This window comes from Zootoca vivipara, chromosome 1 (genome assembly GCF_965207765.1).
Source record: "Zootoca vivipara chromosome 1, rZooViv2.hap1.1, whole genome shotgun sequence".
Taxonomy (NCBI): domain Eukaryota; kingdom Metazoa; phylum Chordata; class Lepidosauria; order Squamata; family Lacertidae; genus Zootoca; species Zootoca vivipara.
The window spans coordinates 68,026,266-68,052,155 of record NC_142582.1 but is presented as its reverse complement, the minus strand read 5'-3'; the positions used below and the strand labels follow the sequence as shown (position 1 = coordinate 68,052,155).

The 25,890-nt window shown below is 41.5% G+C and overlaps 1 protein-coding gene across 1 annotated transcript in view; it reads left to right on the top strand.

Moving 5' to 3' along the window:
• GALNT18 (polypeptide N-acetylgalactosaminyltransferase 18) overlaps positions 1-25,890 on the top strand; it is a 271,487-nt gene that overhangs the window by 228,035 nt on the left and 17,562 nt on the right. Inside the window, exon 9 of the mRNA XM_035119072.3 lies at positions 3,623-3,718. Coding sequence (XP_034974963.3) covers positions 3,623-3,718 — 96 coding nt within the window. The remainder of the gene's footprint in view (positions 1-3,622; positions 3,719-25,890) is intronic.

The following is a 25,890-nucleotide window of genomic DNA, read 5'->3' as shown; positions in this document are numbered from 1 at the left end:
CACCCCACTAGTCACTACTCTCCAGGATGAGGAGGAGCCATTGATGAGCACCCTTTGGGTTCGGTCAGTAAGCCAGTTACAAATCCACTGAATGGTAGCATTGTCTAGCCCACATTTTACCAGCTTCTTTACAAGAATATCATGGGGCACCTTGTCAAAGGCCTTGCTGAAATCAAGATAGGCTACATCCACAGCGTTCCCTTCATCTACCAGGCTTGTAATTCTGTCAAAAAATGAGATCAGATTAGTCTGACATGACTTATTTTTCAGGAACCCATGCTGACTTTTAGTGATCACAGAGTTTCTTTCTAGGTGCTCACAGACTGTTTGCTTAATGATCTGCTCTAGAATCTTTCCTGGTATTGATGTCAGGCTGACTGGGCGGTAATTGTTTGGGTCCTCTCTTTTCCCCTTTTTGAAAATAGGGACAACATTTGCCCTCCTCCAGTCTGCTGGAACTTCGCCTGTTCTCCAGGAATTTTCAAAGATTATTGCCAGTGGTTCTGAAATCACCTCTGCCAGTTCTTTTAATACTCTTGGATGTAGTTCATCTGGCCCTGGAGACTTGAATACATCTAAACTAGCCAAGTATTCTTGTACTACCTCCTTACTTATTCTGGGCTGTGTTTCCCCTGCCGAATCATCCGCTCCATATTCTTCAGGTTGGGCGTTGTTTTCTTTCTTGGAGAAGACTGAGGCAAAGAAGGCATTGAGGAGTTCTGCCCTTTCTCTGTCCCCTGTTTGCATTTCACCATCTTCTCCTCTGAGTGACCCCACTGTTTCCTTGTTTTTCCTTTTGCTACGGACATACCCATAAAAGCCCTTTTTGTTGCTTTTAACCTCTCTAGCGAGCCTGAGTTCATTCTGTGCTTTAGCTTTTCTGACTTTGTCTCTACACGTGCTGGCTATATGTTTGAATTCCTCTCTGGAGATTTCCCCCCTTTTCCATTTTTTGTACATATCCCTTTTAAATCTTAACTCAGTCAAAAGTTCTTTAGATAGCCAGCCTGGCTTCTTTAGGCACCTTCCATGTTTCCGTCTCATTGGTATTGCCTGAAGTTGTGCTTTTAATATCTCCCTTTTAACAAACTCCCAACCATCATGAACTCCCTTCCCTTTTAGTATTACTGTCCATGGGATTTCACCCAGCGTTTCCCTAAGTTTTCTGAAGTCGGCTTTCTTAAAGTCTAGAATTTGGACCTTAGTATGCTTGGTTGCTCCTTTCCGCTGGATAATAAACTCCAGAAGAGCATGGTCACTCCCACCTAATGATCCTGCCACTTCTACCCCACTAACCAAGTCATCACTATTGGTTAGGACCAGATCTAAAATGGCTGATCCTCTTGTTGCTTCTCCCACTTTCTGGACAATGAAGTTGTCTGCAAGGCCAGTGAGGAATCTGTTCGACCTTATGCTCTTGGCTGAGTTTGACATCCAACAAATATCAGGATAGTTGAAATCCCCCATTACTACTATCTCACTTCCTTTGGAATGCTTGGCCATCTGTTCCAGGAAGGCATCATCTGTGTCCTCAGTTTGGCTTGGGGATCTATAGTAAACTCCCACAATGAGATCACTGTTGTTTTTCTCTCCCTTAATTTTGACCCAGATACTCTCAATTTGGCTTTGAAGTTTTAAATCCTGGATCTCTTCACAGGTATACATATCCCTAACATATAAAGCTACTCCTCCTCCTTTCCTGTTTGGTCTATTTCTCTTAAATAGATTGTATCCCTCTATTACTACATTCCAGTCATGAGACTCATCCCACCAGGTTTCAGTGATGCCTATTATGTCATATTTAGTTTGCTGTACCAAGAGCTCAAGTTCATCTTGTTTATTTCCCATGCTCTGTGCATTAGTATACAGACATTGAAGACCGTTGATCATTCCCCCATGTCTCTTATTTAAGGATATTTTCGTCCCACCACTAGGTCTGCATGCTGCTTGCTCCATTTGGTCCTTGACATTTGGATGATCACCTTCAGCATTTGATAGACTCCTACCTTCAGGACCACTGTCTCCCTCCCCCACATAAGTCAGTTTAAAGCCCTCCTGATGAGGTTTTTGAGTTTTGTGGCAAAAACATTCCTCCCAACTTTTGTGAGGTGCAGTCCATCACTTGCCAGAAGTCCATCTTCAAGAAACTGCAGACCGTGATCTAGGAATCCAAACCGTTCCTGTTTGCACCATTTGCGAAGCCAGTTGTTCACTTCCCCTATTTTTCCCTCTCTCCCTGGGCCATGTCGTTCAACTGGGAGGACAGAAGAGATGACAATTTGTGCATCTAATTGCTTCAACTTCCTGCCCAGAGCCTCATAATCATTTTTGATCTTCTGTAAGCTATGGCTTGCAGTGTCATTGGTTCCCACATGCACCAAAAGGAAGGGGTATTTGTCGGTGGGTTTTATGATTCCTTGCAGCCGTTCTGTTACATCTTTGATCTTGGCCCCAGGTAGACAGCACACCTCTCGAGACATCTTGTCAGGCCCACAGATCACTGCTTCTGTACCCCTCAGTAGGGAATCCCCTATCACCACTACACGCCTCTTCATAGGCTTGGTTGGGATTCTTCCATGTGCTGTCCCTTCCAAGGTTACCTGCATATTCCCGGAGGACTGACTTTGCTGCTCGTCTTCATATTCCTCATCAACTGTGATGAGGGAGAGATCCTCAGGTGGAGTCTGTTCCTCGTCTTCCATGAGCACTTCAAAACGGTTGTGTAATTCTAAGCACTCAGAGCGATCCCTGGGCCTTCTACTTCTATGAGTCACGTTCCTCCATACATCTGGCTGCTGTGTTGGGGAACTGACCTCCTCCTCAGGGAGATCCCCTGTCTCCTCCTTGGTGCAGACAGTGTGCTCTGCTGCATCCAAGAAAAGCTCCAGCTCCTTAATTCTCTGGAGCGTAGATACACGCCCCTGAAGCTGCTGCACCTTCTCTTCCAGAAGGGCAACCTTGTTTTCTAGTAGGGCAACCAACTTGCAATTGTTGCACGTGTAGCTACCCACATCCTTTGGCAAGAAAACAAACATTGCACAGGAATTGCAGGTGACAACGGTTGTTCCCTCCACCTCCATCTTGAAAACCTTGAAGTCAAGGGGGAAAGAGGAAGAGGCCTAGGTTCCCCCTAACAAACGTGTCAGACTTGCTGCCCTAGATCAAAAAGATGGGTCAAACTGCGCGCGCCGCTAGGCGCGCGCCGCTGCTCTCCAAGCTCTGACTAGCTCTGCCCACAGCTAATCACCTAATACTAATACTAAGAGTCATGGCTTTTCCTTCTTATCATTTAGGACCTCAACTAGAGAGTAACCAAGAAAGGGCCAATGCCAGAAACAATACAATAATAAAATAAGTAATCATAAATTCGCTTGTGATGTTGGGATCCTAGTGATACAAAGATTTTAGAGAATTGTAATCTTGAATGTAAATGGTGCATTATAGATGATGCTGTAGCATCACATTATTAAACATTCAAGCAATTTTGTGTTTTACTGCCAATAGGTAGTTAAAATTTTATTGCCAAGATATAACTTTGATCAAGTATAATACTTGTCCTATTTTAACAAGCATGTATTCTCTTTTTCCTCTCTCTTTTTCTTCCACTGCCTGTACTCTATAGCTGCAGAATTCTCTGAAAAGTGATTTGTGCCTTGATCAAGGGCCAGACACAGAAAATATTCCGATCATGTATATCTGCCATGGAATGACGCCACAGGTTAGTGAGACTAATGATCTGATATCCTGCTGTTGCTCTTAGTAGGACGTGTGGGAGGAACCATATTGCAACTGACAATGGGTCCCCCCCCCCCATTACAATACCTCCTTAGGCTGTTTATTAGCTCTTTTATAGTAATGGGAGCATTATTTGTGCCATGGTGTTGAGAATCACTGATCTATTAATTAGAGCCTCCTTTATTCACTTGAACAAAAGTATGATTATAGGGCTATGTTTATCATGAATTGTTGGCATGGACCTTTCTTATTGATCTTTTTCAATAGAAGCCTAATGTGAATATAATAGTATGTATTCAAAGAAATTTATTTCCTCTCTTGCCCTGCTACACTTTTTGAATTACATGATTTCTTTTAAGCATTTGTAAAATGTTGGAGGTCATTTCTTAATATGTGCAATCCTTCTTCTAAGAAATATTTTCCACTTTCTGCTAAGTAAAAGTGGCATTGTAGCTCCTTCAGCTCTTCAGCAAAAGGCTTTCCATATGATTACAGAACCCCCTCAAAAAAGATGTCTCTCTACTTTTTAATAAATAGATTGCTAAATCAAATAACTTTTTTATCTGTCAGTCTATGGCCACTCAATAAAACTTCTGAGAACAGCTAACAAATGATGTACAGTATGTATTATTTATAGCATAGTATACCATACGTTGTACCTAATCCCACACATTCTTGGCTGGATAGCTCAGTTGGTTAGAGCATGGGGCTGATAAAGCCAACTTGAAGGGCTAGAATAGCGCTAGAACTGGGCTGGCGCAGCACCACTGAAACTTGCACACATGATCCTATGGAATGTTCCTACAGCAGAAGGCAACATTAAATGGTGTTACCTCTGAGCTCTGTCTAGGTATTTGTATTTGTCAAAGGGTTTTATCCCTCTTTATTTTTCCGTTGTTCTTGCTTCTGACAGTTTCATGATTTTTTGAATTTACTGTGGAGACTCACAACATCTGCTAAAGCATGAACAAATGTATACCAGAAGGGAAAAAATTGGCCTTCCTTGCTGGAATCCTGAGTCAATTTTGCTCAGACTTCATGGTCCATAGGAGGCTCTGTGTTTTACATTTTTGCCGGAGTTTGACTTGCTTTCCAAATTGATCACACTGGTGGGGTTGCACTTGACTAAATTATGAATGACAAAGACAAAAATATCAGACAGCTTCATCTATCTTGCTTATACATTGCACTGACTGAGGTTGTACATTGCACAGACTGGATGTTGAACTAGACCAAGGGTTAATCATTCCCCTTCCAAACACCTGTGAAATTACGCTAACCAGCATTTGCCTCCGGGTTCTCCAAATAACTAACTTCTCTACTTGGTCTTTCACAAGTTACTGAGAGTCAGTTTTCTTCACCTTCTGGGAATACTCTGTAACTCTTTTTTTGATGTTTCATTCATCTCCAGTAATGATGCTGGAAAAACACACTGTTGCTAATTCAAATTGGAAATTTTAAATGATAGTTCAGAGGCATGCACACAAAATGCTTCCTTCACAATTAGCATCATTTTGTGTTTTGACTAAACTGCTTTGGAACCAAGTGCAATGTGAATAAGACTGCTGTATCATGCAACCCAATACTATAAAGCCTTTGCAGTGGCTGAGATTTAGCTCTGTACTCTTGTCACTCCCTGAAGCACAATATCCATTCTCCACATAATGAACAGGAAGGGAAGTCATGCCGCAGGGAAGGATAGACTTGCTATGAAATAAGGAATAGCCATATACCAGGAAAAAACCGTGGGATCATAAAACAGTGGACAGTGCTGGCACAGGGAAGGAATGGGGAAATTGTGACCCTCCAGGTGTTGCTGGACTCCATATCCCATCACCCCTGACCATTGGCCATGTGGTTGGAGCTGATGGGAACTGGAGTTCCAACAACATCTGTAGAGCCACTGCTGCTTCAAGGTGGGTGGTATGCTCACCGATTTTCTGAGCAGATATAGAGTGAATACACATATGATATGCAAATAAATACAGTGACGAGAATCAGATGAGTTTTAAAAGATTTTAGTTGTTAAAAAAAACTGAGTTGCTGTTGAGCTGCTGACACTAGTCACCAGAGAGGTTTCATTTCTGGTAAAATGCCTTTCAGATTAATTTGCATCACTTTGGTGGCCAGTTTAAACCATGCCTTTCCCTTTCTAATAAGCAGGCAGACTATACTTTAGCACATGAGTGACTGACCTGTGGTCCTCCAGATGTTGTTGACCTCCAACAACAGCCGGCATGGCCAGTAGTCAGGGACAATGATAGGCATAACCGCTTTAGCAGATACACATTTTGGAGAAGGCAGTTATGAACAAGACTGTACACAGCTAAGCCGCATCAATTTATGCAACTAAAACAAGTGGGAAAAGAACTATCATTAGCATGTTAAAAATGCTTGTTTTTGTGCACAACCTGTTTCATGCAGACTTTCCTCCAGGGATTATGGGCAAACCCCCCCCCCTCTTGGAGAAAAATAGTCTGGCTTTTTGTGTGTTCAGATATAGTGGGAGTAGAAGCATTTGAGGACACATCCTAGGACTGGTTCCTTTTTTATTAGCTCTAAGGCCATTCCAGAAAAAATTGAAGCGCCTGGTGCAGACTTGGGGAGTTGTTTGTGCCATTCACTTCCAGTATAAGATGTCTTGCAGCAAAATGCTGAAACATGAATGGCAAGCATCTAACACAGTCTGCACCCATCCCTGTACCTTACCAAACCACTGTTGTGCCTTCTAGTCATCTCCAGTGTCGTTGTTGGATGCTACAAACATGGGTGTGAAGTCCTAGCAATCTGTAGGGACATCCTTGGGCTGCTCTGAGTCTCTACCGTATGCCTAAAAATCCTGGATACAAAGAGGGAGTAGTGAAGAAACCAGGGGTGCATACAGATGTGAGGTAGGGATTTGCTGGTGCTGGTGCTGCTGCTTATGACATTTATTTGTCACTTTTAAAAACTTCTGAAGAAGTGTGCATGCACATGAAAGCTCATACCAATGACAAACTTAGTTGGTCTCCAAGGTGCTACTGGAAGGAATTTTTTTATTTTGTTGCAAAATTAAATGAAGCTTAAACTCTAGCACTGCATGGCACATTCTTTCTTCAGGTTTTGAGAAGTCAAGATTGCACGTCTTGCAATAGGTCTGTGGTTTAGTATGGTCTAAGGTCAGAGCTGGCTTCAATGTGCAAGAATTCTCTTCTCAGTTAATATGTATTCATGAGATATTTCTTCAGTCCCTCATTTTTGCTTTCATGCTTTTTAAAAGTAAGCTAAATAATATCAAGTTGAACATCTGGTAGTTCAATTGTGGAGTTGACAAAAAGTACTTTTGAGAAAGAGGGAGGAGGGAGGGAGGGAGGGAGAAGTCAAAGGCTAGGAATATGGAGACATATTTTGGAGCTGGCAGATTAACATTTTACATAATTTAATTGTGGTTTCTGTACATTGTGTCAAGCTCTATGACCCAAATGTTAAATCACCTGTTGGTGAACGTGACCCATGTGTGATTTAAATGCCATGTAAATGCTGTGTGATACAGAATTTTGTTGTGAATTTGCATATCATTTTACAGTTATCTAAGGTTTTATAGAAATACCAGCTGGCCTGGCCACGCGTTGCTGTGGGTCATCCCTGTGATCCCCCCACCCTGTCCCGAACCATGACGAATGAATTTATTAATACGGTCACAGACCAGCATCAGCACGCACAATATCACGAATCATAAAACATATCAAAAATACACAGGACAGTAAGAGATCCATGACGTATCCCGCCCCTCCTCCCTCCAACCCCTCTGCTCATCCCTGTGTTTCGGTAGGATACCCTTCCCTCTGTTGTCCCCAGGGAGTGTTGTCCCCTCCCCCCTGTATCTCTATACATCGGCCCCTGCACATGCATTGTGAACATTTTTATATATTTAGATTTTAAAAGGTTAAAAGGGGCACGATTGCTGTTACTTAAAATGGCCGCCAGAGCCTCGCATGTGACACAACACCCACTAATTTAAAAAGCAAAAACCCCTCGCCGTGCCCCCAAGTGCGTGTTAGGGGAAGTGATGAATGACTGCCTAATGCTGCCAGGTGTTTATTAATGCAGCTGCCAGGAGGCAATGCCTAGTCTGTCGGCTTTGGCTTGGGCTAGTATTTAAATGCGACTTGGGGCCTCTGCCCTGTATCTCCATTCCTTGCCCCCAGCCTGACTCTGTGGGTTGTCTGGTAATGGCCGCCTTGGTGTATTTAAATGCAAGCTGAGGCCTCCGCCCTGTATCTCCATTCCTTGGCCCGGGCCTGACTCTGTGAGTTGTCTGGTAATGGCTGCCTTGGTGGTTTCAGTTGCTCGGTTGATTATGTCATTATTTGGCGCCACCCTTCAGAGATTCTGCTGGTGACAGCGCGTGATCTGCCTTTCTATTGGATGCTGCTGGAGTCTTCAGACCTTCTGCTGGTGATGTCTAATTTGGGCGCTACTTTTTTGTGTGTTTAATCATTATTTTAGATATGAAAGGTGTGCTTTTTTGGAAAAAAATATGCTAGATCCCTCCCTGGTGGGCAAGGTACATTCTGCCCAAATTTGTTTCAATTCGGTTCAGCGGTTATGGAGAAAGGCTGTTTCAGCCGCGTGCGCAATGCCTACATTTATATATATAAATATAGAGAAGGGGTTAAGAAGAAATAACATTTCAAATGTGGCTTGTTCTTATCCCCTACTTTTGCAAATGAATTATTTTTTGGTAGAAACCATACCTGAGTGGCATTAGCATTGGGAAGCAGGTCATTTCATTCTTGCTCCAGTTTTAGGACCATTTCCCCACTGCCAAGACCACAGACAAGCTCAATTATTGCTGTCGATCAGCTGATCTTTGGTTACAAGGAACCTCTTGGAATATGCGCTCCCAGCGCCAATCCCCTGATGGGTGCTGAAAGCACATCTTCAATTGAGGTTGCCGTAATCACTGATTAGGTGATTGGTGGTTACAGCAACCTCCTTTGAACTTTGATGGATGTCAATCACTGATTGACACCCTATTGCTTCTGAACGTCATGCCATTGCTTCTGCAGCTAACAGAAACCATTTTAAAATAAAGAGCTTTGTGGTCCTCAGTATTGACCTGCAAAGCTCCTGCTGGCCAAGCGCCCTGACCTTGCTGCCACCTTGCCCTGCCCCATTGTCATCCCATTAAATGCAGTGCCGCCACTGCCAGGGGAACACCACTGCCCCTCACAAGCCATCACTGGAAGCCATGGATGGGACTTGCGGGAGACTAAGGCTGCTTCCAGATGGATGGATCCTAGTGCTACTCAGTCGTTCTTTTTCCATGGTAAGCCACAGTTTCCACGCTATTGGAAGTATTGCACTTTTCCTATGAGTACATCCCACTAGTGCTTGTGGCGTAGATGTTGTTGTATGTGTGAAGGGGAAGGTCCAATTCTCCTGTTAGCAGTCTTTTGGAACTAATCACATCTTCACCGTAACCCTTGTGGTAGGCACAAAGCAGTCTCTGCATTGTTGCCTAGTGATGGAAGCAGACTTACATCTAGTCTGGCCATGATAAAGTCAGGTGCATTCACTAGCTGCATTTGGCTGCTCAGAGAGAACAAACATGTTCCTTTTTCAACCTTCTAGATCTCAGCAACTTGGCAGACTCTTCCTTTCTGTATACAGACAGTAGACTATAGCAATCACCAGGGCAATTTTCATCTGCTTTTACTGAAATTATTGTAAGTTTAGTTCTTTAGCTTCTGTAGCTCCCTGAAAGTAATCATGATTATTTTAAAATGTTTTTGTTTTTTGTTTTGGAATACATAAAGCAACCCCTTTTAATGACTTGGAAAAAAAACCAGTGATATAATAAATGAACCATCATTGATGTCATGTCAACTCTGACCTTCAGCTCTGTCTGATGCAGTTATGACAGTGACATTTATGGTAGCCTTAAATGAATTCTGCTGCTCAAAACATCATCACCGAGGGCTGCTAGAAGCGAAAAAGGAAGTTGTCTGTACCAAGACAGTCTTTGTTTCCTGAAGTCATAACAGTTTCAGTTAATGAGTAGCTAATCAAATCAACCAGGTTACTGCAGTTGCCCATCCAAGCTTATATTTCAACAAGACTCTGGAGAGAAAATGCCCTCCTTGGACACAGACAGGCCATCAGCTTCACTGTGGAGTGGTGGGGGGTTGGAATCTCTAAAAGCTTTTTAAAATATGTTTTTGTAGGTATTAGTCATTTCGGGATATTTCAGTAAGAGTGACGAAGGCAGTTGGCTGAGCTATACAGGTTTGTTTCATGAGATGCTAGGGAGATATTTCTCTCTCTCTCTTCTGCCACATCCTAGCTGGCTGGCTCTTTTAGTATCAGCAGAAAGTTCCCCAGACTCTTGCAAAACACTGGGGGTGGGGGTGGGGTGGCCTGCAAAGTGTTTTTGGTGAAGGTTTTATCACTGTGTTTTGATGTCTTGCATCATATGTTCCATCATTATCGCGTCTGTAATGAAGTAGATGTCTGCGAAGCTGTTTATTTTCTTAAAACTGACTTGAGCATGAAGTAAGCAGCCTGAGGACCAAAACAAGGAACAGGCGTGCTATTTGAAGTCTCCTCCTTTCCTGAGGCAAAGTGCAATGGGTTATTCTTAATCTGATGTTCCTTTTTTCTTGATTTTTTTGTCCTATTCTGTTTACCATAGTACTTTGTCACCTATAATATAAAGTTATAATTTTAATATGAATCAAAACCCTACAGACCGATAGACCCACCTCCAGATTGGGGGAAACACCTAGGCAGGCTGCCATTGATCCCTCGCCGCCACTGCTGTAGCACTCAGCCTACAAGTTACAATATGAACTCAGTCAGAGTTTAAGATCTCCCTCAAAGACTGCTTTGTGTCCCCTCACCATTTGAAATACCTGTGGGTTCTTGTCATTTTTTGAGGGGCAGGGAGAGGAGGCTCTTTTCAGTAGTACCGTGTTTCTCCAAAAATAAGACACGTCTTATATTTATTTTTCCTCAAAAAAAAAAAAACACTATGGCTTATTTTCAGGGGGTGTCTTATTTTTTTCCTCCTCCTCCTGCCGCGGCCGGCATTGCTGCTGCACCTATCACTATGTCTTATTTTCGGGGTATGGCTTATATTCCTTGAATGCTTAAAAATCCTGCTATGGCTTATTTTATGGGTATGTCTTAAAATATGAGAAACAGGATACTTTGCAATATCCTACCAGAAAGAATTTTCTCTTTTGATGGCTTTGTGCTGTCACGTTGAGGTGATTTTATTTCAATGAGCTCTGGGGTCACGCTGGGTTTGTTTAATATTTTGCTGAGGATTTTTTTTTTTGCTGGCTGATCCTGTTTTATTCTAATTTACAGTATTATTATTAGAATTAGAATTTATATACTGCCCTATACCTGGAGGTCTCAAGGCGGTTCACAGAAAATATCAACATAAAAACCACAATATATATGCTCAAAATAAAAACAACAATCCAACAACACCCCCTAAAGTGATTCTGGTTTGTTTTTGTTTTTGTTTTGCATTGTTTTTGTTAATTTCCTTCTGGGCCTATGGCCCCAAGGCAGAGTCTAAACAACAACAGCAACCATGTTAAATAAATAAATAAAACACTGGGTGCACCATTTAAAAGGCACAAATCCAGACACCTGGAACTGCTTGTGCACAATATTATGTGTTAGGCTTGTGGTAGCTCAGGGAAGGAGGACCTGTGGTTACAATGTCCATCATCCCTGACCATTGACCATGCTAAATGGTTGAAGGGCATTGAGATGCACCAGAATCTAGAGGTTCACAGGTTGCTTATCTCTGGTGTGTCCACTTGCAGACAGGTGTACACCAAGACCTGTCTATGGTTAGATTCTTATAGGCCTAAGTTTGTCTCTTCTTTGATATCATAAGCTGTTAAAAAATGGGGGGGGGGAGGAAGAAGGGTGGTGATTTCAGCTCATAGCAAAGGAAGGAAGGATGAGGGAAATGACAGCTCAATTTTGAATTGAATATGTAGAAATGTCATTCTAAAGACCTGAAAGCAGAACTGGTCATTTTCTCTGTTCCACTTGAATGGGAAAATAAGCTGTAAAATGATATTATTCTAGGTCAGAGAAAATCTATTCCATGCCCGTTAATTCCAAAATCATTGTAAGGATACTTCAGCTATTCTTGTGTATATGTAGGAAATGGAGCAGTGTAAGTTTCACATCCATTTCTGGAACTGTAGATTAAAAAATGTTATTTTTGGACTGAAGCACAGTTCATAATCATTCAGAATGGCTAAGAAACAGCTCTTTCTCCCGAGACAGACACATTGATTTCTCAATTTTAGGAAGCATTGTGTTTATGTATTTTGTAACTTACAAATTAAGATAGTGGATTCTGATTTGTTTTCTTTCAGACATTTGTATTGTGAAACGTCCATATAGTTTAATAGATACCATGAACCATAAAAATTTTTTAAAAAGTGGAAGCAGATTGCCTTCCTAAAACCCTACATTCTTTTCTCCTGCGCTGGGTCACAGCTGAAGGCTGTATGTAGTAGCTAACAGTGGTACTAGGGAGAACATCACAAGCTTTTTGCTGGAATAATTTAAAAAAATCAGGTTCATGTTTTAAAGATCAAGCAGAGTTTCCCAAACTTGGGTCTCCCGTACCATTTAAGGGGAGAGAAGAGAAATGGATATAAAAGGCATTTGAAAAGGAGAAGGTTAAAGGATAGAGTTTATTCTTGGATAGGTGAGATAGTAGACCAATAGAGAAGGTAGTGTGGGTGGATGTACAACCGACTATAACCAGTAAGAATAGCTACAAAGTGGGGGAACTGTGCAGCTGTTCCAATTTGTTAATGTTAAAAGGTCTGATTTTCTGAGCTTTGAAAAAAATGAAAGCTGATAAACTGGGAGGAGCATATTTTTCTCATAGTGTCATGCAGGTTCCCTGAGAACAAAGCATGGCTATTTTACAGCAACGGCCCAGTATGGAAGCTGCCAGAATTATCCATGCAGTGGTACCTCGGGTTATGAACACGATCCATTCTGGCACGCAGTTCGTAACCCGAAATGGTTGTAACCCAAAGCCCCATTTTGTGCATGCCCAAAGCACAATTTCTGCGATTTTCACGCTTTGTGCATGCGCAGACTGCACGCGGGGCGAAAATACTTCCAAGTTTGCGGAGTTCATAACCCGAGGTGTTCGTAACTCGAGGTATGACTGTATCTCTTAAACACAGATGGACTGAAGAACCAGAAGTGTATCCTTGGCTTTCAAATGTAAAAATAATGGGGGAAATAATGATCTAAATGACATATAGAGACACTTTTCTATTTTTTTTTATACATTGTTTGGCTTGTAAGATAAGATGCTGTTTTATAAAAACATTTTAATATACATTTTATATTTTATAAGACGATAAAAAAACCTCTAGGTTTTCTTATTGGTTTCCCCGACTAAAAGCAGTCAAAGTCTGTGCCAACTACTTGGTGGACATCACTGATCCCACTCTTCGGAGAGCTTTTACTATGGCTCGGCTTCAAACAATACCTACTGCATACTTGGCTGGCAGATTCGCCAGAATTCCACTAGAGCACCGCCTGTGCCCTTCCCCCATGAGAATGGAATGAGAATTAAATCGGGCATGTCATATGACCAGTTTTTCTTTGCTAAAAGAAAGCTTTCAGTGCAGCACTGCGCAAAAGAGAAACATCTCACGTCAGCAACTGTGATGTAAGGAGAGAGATACCAAAGTGACCAAGGTGGTACGGTACCTTGAAGATCACAAGCAAAGAATGAGGGGAATGAAACAGTCAAAAATAGCTTGTGAGGAAACAGACCTTAAAATCTGCTGAGGCTGCAATCCCATGTACATTTGAGAGGAAGCTTCCTTGAGATTCAGCTTGCTTCTGAGGGAACATGCATAGGATTGCCTTGTCAGTGTTGCATGGAATGTGCATTTTTTTTCAAGTAAAAGCACTCGAAAAGATGGCATGTCTTAAGATATTTTGCCCTTTTAATTATATATGTTGATATGTCAAATAGGGGAGTAATGCATCAGTAAAAAATACATATCTAATATTCATAAAAGTGAAATGACATGAAGGATGCGCATGAGTTCAACTCTCATTTGTTATTAGCTCGTTTAGGGTCATTTCACACAGTACATGTTTTAGAAGCAGACTCCAAATTGCGACTTTAAGAGGCTGTAAATATAGTAAGCTGCCTATAAGTAAAATAACTAAGCACACAGCAAATATTTTTAAGTGCACAGATAGAAATGTACAGCCTGGATCAATCAACAGACAACTCCTGCTCACTTGTTAAGCATTCCTTCTTTACCCAGCAAATCCCTGCAGTCTGTGGAAGAGTTCTTCTGCAAGTCCCAAAGATCTCAGAGGCCCACTCCACAATAACTCAGAGCAGGGCTTTTAGTGAACCTGCTTCTGCTCTGTGCAAATAGCATCCCTGTCGTGATATAGCAGGTGCCCGCTACCTGTGCTTTTTGGAAACAACTGATGACATATTTGTTCCAACAGGTTTTGTTCTTAGTTGGATGAGTGGGAAATGCCTTGAGTGTCTATTTTGTATTGTTTTAGGGTTTTAAAACTGGGGGGGGGGGGCTTTTTTATTGTACGTCGCCTTAAGACAATTGTAGAAGGCAGAAATCGTTCTGTGGTGCATTCCAGAAGCACACCTTGAGATTCTACAGCTCCAGAGGAATAGCGATATGGTTGCAAGGTGGTCTGTGAGATAGTGTGATCAGCTTTTCACAGGAAACTAGGCCTCGAGGCAGCCTTCACCAACCTGGTGCCCACCCCCATTGGGACCACAGCTCCATCAGCCCCAGCCAGCACTTCCTAAAGGATGGGAAGTATGCATATAATGGCTGGGAAACAGTCCGGAGTAATCTCTGAACCGAGATAAAAATGCTGGTCCTGAGCACATCCCAATCTCATAATACCTCTGCCCCAACCTGAAGCTATTTTATGGTTGAGATGCAATTCCGTCCATTCGAACATTGAGCTAAATCTGAGCTGATTTTCACAAAATGAAAAGGCCCTAATTGTGTGGTGCCTACTTCAGAGCTAATGCAGTGTAGTGAATAAAAATGTCGATAGCCTCCCATCAACTCACTGTGGCTGCTGACTAGTCCCTCATTAACACATTGGGCGCCTGTTGCCACCTATAAATAACTTCTCCTGACATTGCGGAAAAGCCCTGCCTGTATGCAGTAATAAGAATCCGGAAGACGTTTCATGATTATCCCTATGAGCAATTCATTTGGCTGCAACCGTCTTTCTTTTTCCAAAACAGAGCTAAATTGTGGAACAAAACTAGCATGCCATTGTATTATTTCCGCTACTCTTGCTGGCTCATTGCCGCACACTTGCTGCACTGCTTAATTCTACCGGCAACTATAATATTTAGCTTTGTTCTTGTTGCAAATTTGAATTCTCTTCCAGCCTTCAGCACCCCATGATCTTTCCCCTCCCAAGCAGCAATCCACATGCAGCTCTTAATATTTGCAAACCTCTCTCTTTGTCCCATGAAAATGCTTTAAACATGCAAAGGAAAAGTCCCTCTGCCACAGAAAGGGTAAGTGGCATCTTTGTCAAAATGTTTTTGTTTGTTTTTAGACTTGTAGTAAACAACTTTGAATTCCTTTATATTTTCATTATGAGTCACTATAAAGGAAAATTATATCACGATAATCAAATGAAGAGCAGGACCCCTGTGAGCATCATGCTGCCCCCACCCGGCCAGTTTCAGGCCAGTGCTGGAGGAGCTGTGTTTTCTCCTCTACAGAGGAGTAATCATATCAATCTGTTGCAAAGGGAGAAGCAAGGGGCACAAAATCAAGCCCCCCCCCCCCCCGTTTCTCAAAAAAGAAAAGCTGATCATTGCAATTACAGCTTTCTGAAGTGGGCTTGGCACACCTCCTGGGATCAGAGATGGCAACTCCAACTCCAGGAGCAATACCTGCAGTTCCTCTCCTAGCTGGGGAGACCTGTTGGTTCTTACCCATAATATGCAACTTAAAGCTCTGTCTTACACATTTCATTTTAGTCAACATACTGCACACTGTAGGCCTGGTTCACTATGAAAGGAGAAATACGGGTATTTGAATCAATAATAGGTTCACTCTGTTGCGAAGTATGGCTTTTATCCACAGTTAGAATTTATTTGGCTTGTTTATTTACTCCATGTACATTTGAGGTAATGTAAATCACATGAGTAAAATAAATATACGTACAAACCGGGAGATGCAAAATGTGCACCCCATATGTGGGTCTGTGATGAATTTATGTAAATACGAAGCCATGAGGAGAATTCAAATCAAAACAGCGTAGCATTAACTCACATAGGAGACAAAGTGCATTTTAAAATTATGTTTAATTTCCTTGGCTGAGTATAACTCTGTTCTGCTAAAAATAAGCACCCCAAATCCAGTACTGTGCTGTTTCATGTCTTCTCCCTACTGCTGAACTTTGGAGGGTGTTATGTCATAATAGAGAAGACACCCCCCCAAAAAAAAAATGCAATATACAAACCAGGCTGAAAGCTTTTTAAACAGGGGTTTCTTTCTCACACATTGTTAAATATTTGGATGGTTTGGGTAATCAAATGTAGCCCTGGAGCCAGATGACCTTAGTCTCTTGTAAGCTCTTGAATGTCCCAGATGCCTCTGTAAAGTTTCACCAGAGATTGGACAAATCTGACAGTTTCAGGTTCTCATTTTCCCATTCTCCACATTTCTGCATCGGTTTGTGATAATTGGTTTTTTGTTTTGTTGTTTTAAATAGCCTCATGAAAATTCATTTTAGTGCAAATTTCTCTTAATGTACATATTTTGTATGCAGTTTCGCCTGATACACACCTTTTTGTAAGAAATTTCCCCATGTATAGTGTGTTTTGAATGTTTTTCCCTCACTAATATATGCACATTTATACACACTCCCTCTAATATATGCATTTTGGTACACATGGGGGGGATGAAAGGGAGAAAGATGTCGTCAGGGTCCCTGGGACAAAAGCACCTGATGAACCCAACTTAGAACATATAGTTAGGAATGGGTCCAGGACACAAGATAAGTTATCCTATTACTAACCCCCCCCCCCAATTTCTATAGCACATGTATAAAGTACATTGTAATTCCTTATATATCATTTATTCCCTCAATAATCCTATAAGAAAAGTTAGAGTTAGCAGTTTGCCCAGTACACAGATGACCCCCAAACATCAGGGACTACGTTATACTATACAGTGGTACCTTGGTACTTGAACAGTACCAAGATTTGCTCATGAACAAATCGGCTCTCAAACGTCACAATCCTGGAAGTGAGTGTTTGCGAACATTTTTCGGAAGCCAAACGTCCGGCGCAGCTTCCGTGGTTTCCGCGGCTTCCAATTGAGTGCAGGAAGCTCCTGCAGCCAATCGGAAGCCACACCTTGGTTTTCGAACCATTTCGGGAGTTGAACGGACTCCCAGAACGGATTAAGTTCAGGAACCAAGGTACCACTGTTCTGAAAACTCTGCAGCCCAAAAACTACTGCTTGAAAGAGATACCCCTTTCCTCCAGTTGTGCTTGGCACAGCTCTGCCTGAATTGCAAGTAAATCAAATTCTCTTGATATTTTTGTGTACAGTATTTTACATTTTGCCGAACAAAATCAGCCAACCCTAGATTGTGATTTTTATCTCCGCAGGATATTCTCAACAGGGTACAGGCAGCCTATTTTTAGTTTTGGATGCAATAAGCATTATACCATTCTACCTAAGATTTACTGCTCTTTTCTTTTTTTGCAAATGTAATAGAAATATTGCAGGCTACGGGGGTTAGCACTCTTGAACCTGTTGATCTCCATGGGAGAGATTTATGCACGTGCTTAACTCTTCCATTGGAGTTAATGGGACTTGTTAAATTAATTTCACTTTGGCTGAGTCATGCTCAATATTGCAAGTATTCTGCCCACTTAAAACTCTGCCAGAGGAAAAGTTCCCACTGCCTTCAGTTGGAGAGTAAGTCCAAACCCCATGTGGTTGCAGTGATATTAGAGAAATTACGGAAGATGTCCATACAAATAGAGTGTGACTGTTGGTATTGTATGAAACAAATTTTTGCAGTGACAGTTCATATGTTAAATGTCTCTCAATAAATGTTTAAATCTACATTTTATTTCGAGACCACATCCATATTTAGCAGCAAATTGGTTTAAGTAAGACAATATTTAAAAACTCAACTGCAAAAAGGAATAAGAAAAATTCTAAACAAAGTTAACTCAAGTTTTTAAAATAATAATAATAATGCAGAATTACATTCTGGCTTGCAGAATTACATTGCAGAATGTTCCTAATAATGTATCCACAGCAGCTGTGTTGGTCTCATTGAGACTTCTGGGTAAGCATACTTATAATTGCAGCTTTGTAGGGTTATGCAAAAAAAAAAAATTATTTGCCTTCATATGTGCCTCTGTTCTTCAACTTTTCACCATAATTTATTTCACATACAATGAAATAAAACTAGACTCACAGTAGAGTAAAATTCCATTGAACTCACATTGAACTCAGCGAAGCTTACCTCCAAGTCAACATGTAATGTAGTAAACATACTTTGTTAGCCAGCAACCTTTAACCTGTTTAGCCAAATAGCAACATTCCCATTTATTTTCATGGTTGTGGGTTGTACATCAAATAAATCTTAACTCAAAAAGAAAAATAACCATCCAAAATTCTTGCCAAGTGAGAAATGTATCTTTTTACCTTGACAAAATGCCAATTCATATCAATATATGTTGCTTTTATATGTTTGTAATACAACCCAGCATAATTGAATCTTGGCTTCTTTCTTTTCCCCTTCCAACCAGTTAAATTATCAGTGATCCTCTATAATACTCATGAACAGAAGGCAGAATCCAACAAAGCAGTTCCATTAGCATAAGGATATCTGTTTGCACAATGGAACTGCTGCTCTTTCCTCCTGTGCACCCCCTCAAATCTGCTCTGCACAGTTGGGGGAAAGCCCATAATAGGATAAGGAAAGGGAGGGGAAATTCATTGCACAGACAGAAGGTTTTGTACTAGAGGACTACTTTGTTGGATACCACCCATAAGAGCTGCTATGTCTGATACATTTTTGGTGATATTGGTGGTGGCGGTGTTGATGAGGATGATATTATTTATATGCCGCCCATCTTGACTGGGTTGCCCCAGCCACTCTGGGCAGCTCCCAACAAAATATTAAAAACGCAATAAAACATCAAACATTAAAAACTTCCCATTTCAGATGTCTTCTAAAAGTCAAATAGTTGTTTATTTCCTTGATCCAATTTTAATTAGCTGCTATGTTTCAGCTGTTACTTGTCTTTTTAATCTGTGGTTTTATACAGTATTATATTATTACTCTCTTGTACAATACCTTTAACAAACAAATGAAAACATTTGTTGCTGCCCCCTAATGTCTTGAAAATTAGTTGCAAATTTATGGGCATTCTGTCACTGACTTTTCCATTCCTTCCACCTTGAGTCCGATTCAATATTGGTTTATTTAACAAAAGTAGAAGTCCACTTTCTAGAACAAAAGACCTCCAAGTGACTAGAATATTCTTTTAAAATACCATTGAAAAGCAATAATCAAAAGCAAGTTACATCATAAAATTAAATATAAAATAAAATTATTAATTTATTTATTTTTAAAGTATACCTCATAAAATCACACACATGGGTAGGCATGCCTGGACAGGCTCTGTAAACAATACAGTGAAGGTGCCTGCAGGGAATTTAAAAGTGCAGGCGATGCCACACTAAAAGATTGATTTCGTGCAAGTGTGAAATGGCTGCTATGAGGCACTTGCAAAAGTGCCAGTTTGGCAGATCTAAGTGGGAACATAAGAGGTGAGGGAATCTCTCAAGTAAGTTACTCCACCGTGAGATGGACTGGGTGGCGCTCATGGCCAGGCCCCTATTGTGTGTGTTAGTCAATGCCTTCAATTCACGCAGGGGCAGCCAAAATGTTGGGGAACCCCAGATTTGTGAACTCCTCGAATCCCTGACTATCAACCCGCACTAGCTGGACTAACAGGAGTGAGGGCACCGCTTTGGCTACCCCTGACTCAGCAGATATGTGACTGCTGTTATTTTCCTAATTCCAACACCTCTTTCTGGAGCTTCTATGATTGCACAAAACCCAGAAGCATGTGACAGTCTCCAAACAGCATGGATGCTGCCTAGCCCCAAATAGTGTGGCTGCTTTACAAGCCTCCCAAGATTTCCACAAAGGGTCTACCATCTTGTGTGAACCAGTCTGTTGGCCTCCAACGTGCTCTTTAGTCAGTTCTTCATCTTTTAAGTCCTTAAGTACAAGTGGCGCAATTTTTAATTCTCTAGGTTTCCCCACTACCCTCTCATTGTAAGTCTTGACAAGGGCAAGACACGAAGAGCAAATAGTGCTAGACATTCAGTCTCTCACATGCAGGTCCTCCTGTGGTTCTGACTGTAATAAATACAAAGCTCTCTTAAAAAAAAAAAAAAAAAAAGGTTCAGAAGCCAGCAATTTTAATTCTAGGGTGGAAAGAAAATGCAGTTTGTTTTTATTTCAGGGATTCAGCTGGAAACAAGCAGATTTGTAAGAGACCTCTTAACATTTTATACCATTTTGCTTCTGCTGCAAGTTATAATGGCTTAGTGGAATTATTGATGGTGCCTGAAAGCTTAGTTTGATTCTCCAAATAGTCCTTTATTTGTCTCCCATGTTCAATTTATTAAGTATATGTGTACAAGAGCATCAATGCTTTGCACAATTCAAAGTGGTGTCCTAGAAATAATGTAAAATTTATATGGTATTTTACCAACAACAGAGATTCGCCTTGGGATGAATTCTTCACTTTTTAAAAAAAGGCTCAAACAGAAGGTGTCCATTATCATTCTATGATGAAGAAGAACTGTTATGCAAGAAATTTTTGAGACTTAAGTTTGGGAATGGGGAGTCAACTAACCGGATACTACTGCTGAGCCATCTGTTCCATGGTTTAGTTTGGTTTGGTTTTCTTTTCTTTGTTGACCTGATAGTTTATTCATGGGCAAAGTCCGTACCAGTGTGGTATAGTGGTTAAGAGCGGTAGACTCGTAATCTGGGGAACCGGGGTCGCGTCTCTGCTCCTCCACATGCAGCTGCTGGGTGACCTTGGGCTATTCGCACTTCTTTGAAGTCTCTCAGCCCCACCCACAGGGTGGGTCTGTTGTGGGGGAGGAGGGGAAAGGAGATTGTTAGCCGCTTTGAGACTCCTTCGGGTAGTGATAAAGTGGGATATCAAATCCAAACTCTTCTTCTTCTTCTTCTACCAGTGCCACTGTTTATAACGTGAAGTCCTAGTACATAGGTTTCATTTAAATTCTGAATCCCAAACTGCCATATTCTTCGTCAGGGTGTTCTGACTATGGCACTGAATTTCTGTGAGTTTAGATTTTTGCTGCCAAACTTGCCATTTTGAGGTACACCAGTTGTTGTTTTTAAAGAAACCCCTTCCTTTCACTTTTCATGCATTTCCCCACACATGTTTTCAGGCCATTGACAGTAATGCACCACAGATTGAAAACATCCATCATGCAGAAGTTCCCAATCCAGAGTGTGTTACTTTCAGTAGATTGTGCCACTCTGTTACGGTCTATCCCAGCCAGTCAATATTGCACAGCTGGAATTGGACAAGGAAGCTTTGGCCCGGTTGCCTCCTAGCAACTGGCCTTCATGCTTTCTTCATCCAGATACCTGACTTCCAGTGAGAGTGCATAAACAAAGTACTACACCAAAAGATGGAGTTAGTCATTGTGAATGCTGAGATGTTCACAAATTGATGGCAAGTAGTGTTGGGTGGAATCAGCATACAGTATTCTAAATCAAAGTTAGTCAATATGGTGCCCTATAAATGTTGTGGACTAAAACTCCCATCATCCTTTGCCATTGACCATGCTCACTAGGGCTGATGGGAGGTGTGGTCCAACATCTGTTGGGCACTATATTGGGTATTCAGATAACATTCAGGGCCCTATTTATTCATTTTCTATTGTTTGGAGATGGAGTGGTGGGACCATGCTGGTAACCCTACCTCTGGTGTCCTGTTCGGCACTAGCCATGACTCCTGAACACCTGTGGGTTGGTGCTGACCCCTAACTAGGAAAAACTGGTTTTAATCATAGGCTTGACCTATGCAGACATTCATACTAATAAATGTACGTCCAAGGAACATAACCTTGGATTGTCATCACACATGACATCAGTGGTGGATCTAGCAACACAGTCTCCTGTAAACATTGAAGACACAGAAGAAAGTTGCCTTTTGAAAAAATGATTGAACTGTTTGCATGTCAATTAATTAATTAATTGACATGCAAATAGTTCAAGGTTTGTGAAAGCTCCCCTTAAACCCAGCTATTTCTTTAATTAATTAATTAATTAATTAATTAAATGAAATAGCTCATAATTAAAGAAATAGCTGGGTTTAAGGGGAGCTTTCACAGACCATTTGGGTGCTTTTGTAAAGCTTGTTTTAGAAACTTGTTAGACAGAGGCTATTTATTGCTTTTGGAAAACATGATACAGATCCTGGCTTACAACTATTATGTTTTTTCTACTTCACTTTCCATGCCTTTCTGAAATATGAAGTCTTTATTTCTATGCATTATAACTGTGTAGTGTTTGCGTCTCTTGAGAGCTAAATTCAAAAGGCATTGAATTTGCAGATGACTCTGCTTCAAACCGAAGTACACTTATGTGAAACTAAGTGCCCCTAAAATCAATAGGATTGGCTTCCAAGCAAATGTGTTTACGGCCGCGTTGTAAGTAGAATAAACTAATATTGTTGCTGGAAGTGCAGTTTATATACCGAGATGGAAAACATTTTCTCAAAAACAAATTCCGTTGAAATCAATGAAATTTACTTCTGAGTAAATACCTAAGGATTGGCATGAGTGACATCTTTATTATTACTTTGAAGCAAGTGATTTCATCTCATAAAAATATTGCTTGCTGTCAAGCACTTTTCAGAACTGCTTATGAAGATGAGAAATCTTCACAATAAATAACTGCTTTGTGTGAGCTGCATTTTGGAGCTTCCCTGATCTGTAACCTGAAAGCTGTCACTGGAGGCAGGACAGCAAATGGCACCTTTACCCCATGCCGACTCAAGATACATCCGTGGCATCAACTTGCCCTCCCCCCACATACATTGAGTGGCCCCAGCATCATTTGACGTCATATGCACGTCATGCACAATCTGGGGGGAGCGCGACCAGGTGCTTCTTGCACAGATTCCCATTGCACCTTGCTGGTGTTGGGGGATAGGGAGCTCAGAGGGTGATGCAAAATGGTATTAGTTTTTTCAATCAATTTCTCATAAAATTTACCCATCTTATATAGGGTTAGTGTTCTCGAAGCTACGAACATGAGTTTGACCACTGCGGGAGGCAGTGGAAGACAGGAGTGCCTGGCGTGCTATGGTCCATGGGGTCACGAAGAGTCAGACACAACTAAACGACAAATATAGGGTTAAGATCACCAGTCTTATTCCTGTATCCCAGAAGCTCATGTCCCCATCTTCCCCCTTTATTCTTAATCCTAAATGTATATATTTATTAATCTTCATCCCTAAATAGAGAAAACTTGACTTCATATAACGTGATTAGTGTCCCTGACTCTACATTAGACAGATAAATTATAGGATTCTTTTGATCCATTTCCCCCCCCCCCAAGTAATTATTTATCGGGAATAGTTCGTTTTTAATTTTTAAAGTCCACATTTCCTTATTTCTATTTGAGTTTTGCTGTGTGGTTTTTTTAAAAAGCATTTTACATTGTTTCCAAGCAGTCAGATTTCAAATTGTTGTCTTGAAATGTGAAGCTGACATGTTAATTAGAACACCTGCAGGAAAAGATAATCAATGAAGTGAGATTAATTAGTAAATTGATTCGGCTAGAAATGCCAAAGCAGCTAATCTCCAGGGGGAGATAGAGCAAACTAGTTCCAGATCTCAAGTAATTGTTACACTTCAGGAACTTTGAACTGTTAGTTCATTAGCTATTTTCAACTGGTGAGCAGGAAAGTATGAGGTCTGTAGGCAACTTTAAATAAATAAATAACTTGCTAGCTATTGTCTTCTCCAGTTTTAGAGGCTACATTTGGACATCATGGTAAAACCATAGTTTCCTGTGATGAGAACAAGCCACAGTGAATCTCAGGTCTGCATGCTCCCCTGTCCTTTCTCCTCCCCTGTCACAGTTGCAAGGAAGAGTGTAGATGCAGCCATTTGCCATTTTCCTTAACCACAGTTTAGTGTGTTACATGAACCCTAAACTGTGGATAATGTTGTTGTTGTTGTTGTTGTTTAGTCGTTTAAATGCAGAGATGCATTTTTAATAAAAGCACACATTCTACTCATGTAAAAACACGCTGATTCCCAGACTGTCTGTGAGCCGGATTGAGAAGGCGATTGGGCTGCATCCGGCCCATGGGCCTTAGGTTGCCTACCCCTGTTCATAGCCCATGATTCGAAACCGTTGTGCTTCAAACAAACAATTGTTAACATCAGCCACAGTTTGTCATGTTTGGATGACATGACATGCTATGGCTAATTTGAGCTCTTGTCTATAGCCACACTAGAGGAAGTAGAGGTGGGAGAAGTGGGAGAGTCTAAAGCTCATCACAGCTCATTCTCAGCATGCTAAATCAGGAGTGGGAAACATTTTTCAGCTCGGAGACTGTATCCACCCACCTAGCAGTCACCTAATATCCTTATAATCTCTGGAGAGTCGAAGTTCGAGTTCAAGTCTCTGTTTGCTATTTAAAAAGCAGCAGGCAGAGGTCTGTCTCCAGCCTTGCACAGTGGGATCATAGCGCTAAGATCAGAGTATGTCTCTGTTGCCTTTTATAATCAAAGTCTCAACTTCCTCTCCATTAAATAACAACACTTGGTAATACTTAGATGCAGGCTTTTCTGCACAGGTATCTCTAGAGTGATCAGTCAAACAGCCTTTCATTAGATATGAGTTGGCTCTTAAAGAGGCTGATGGATCTTAACACCCCAAGTACCCTCAAGGAATGCATTCTAGACAGACAGACAGACAGACAGATGCTTACAAAAAACAAGTGGCTTTATGTGGGGTGTGTAGTGATGGAGAGGAGAATTCAGGTTCTGCTGAAGAGAGGCATAAACAGGGCAGGCTTCGCAATCAAGTGTGTGTCGGGGGGGGGGGTCTAAGACAGGCTCCTCCCATCTGAAGATCATTGTTTGAGATACTAGAGACACTAATGGATGTGGTCATGAAACACACACATGAAGCATGTACCGTACATGAAACATGTTCACTGGATTGGTGTGTGTGTAAATAGATGGCTAGATATAGAATAGACAGATAAATAGATAGATTCCTTAGTGTGCGTAGGAATTGAGAGAGATTTAAGAAAGACCTAGAAGAGTTTTCTGTTCTGAATTAAGATTCTACACACATTGGAGCATTTCCAGACTACATTAACTACCTTCAACGTCTTTCAAATAGGGCCGAGCACCATTCTGGTTGCATTAATTGCCAGTTGAATTGATAAAATAAATTATGCTCCAACAGATTGCTATTTTGACCCCTTTAGCTTTGGTGGTGCATGCAGCATGTCATCCCTAGCCAATAAAAAAGGGCTTACCAAGTGGTACCCCTTGTCCTTTATCACAGCCAGTCTACTCATAAGGCAGACTGAGGCAGCCACCTTGTTCCATCCACACACACACCACCAGAGAAGTAAGGAGAAGCTGTGAGAGTGGTTTCCAGCAAGAGCTGCACAAGACCTTGGGAGAGTTCAGCAACAGCTCATGGGACCTCACCAGAAGCCACTGCTGCACAGCCCTGGTAAGCGAGACTTCGGCCGAGGGGACCGGGGCAACACCTTCCCATTTCACCTCAGGTGGTGAAATGGGACAGGCCACCACTGCTTTTTATTATTTTCTTGAGTTTGGCTGAGGATTACACTGTTCTCTCCCAAGTCATTGTGAGTAGGAGCCCGATACAGGGGTGTACCCAGGATCAAAACTGGGGAGGGGGGCAAGAGAGGGGAAGAGAGAGGGAAGGAAGGAGGGAAGAGAGAGAAGGAAGGAAGGAAGGAAGGAAGGAAGGAAGGAAGGAAGGAAG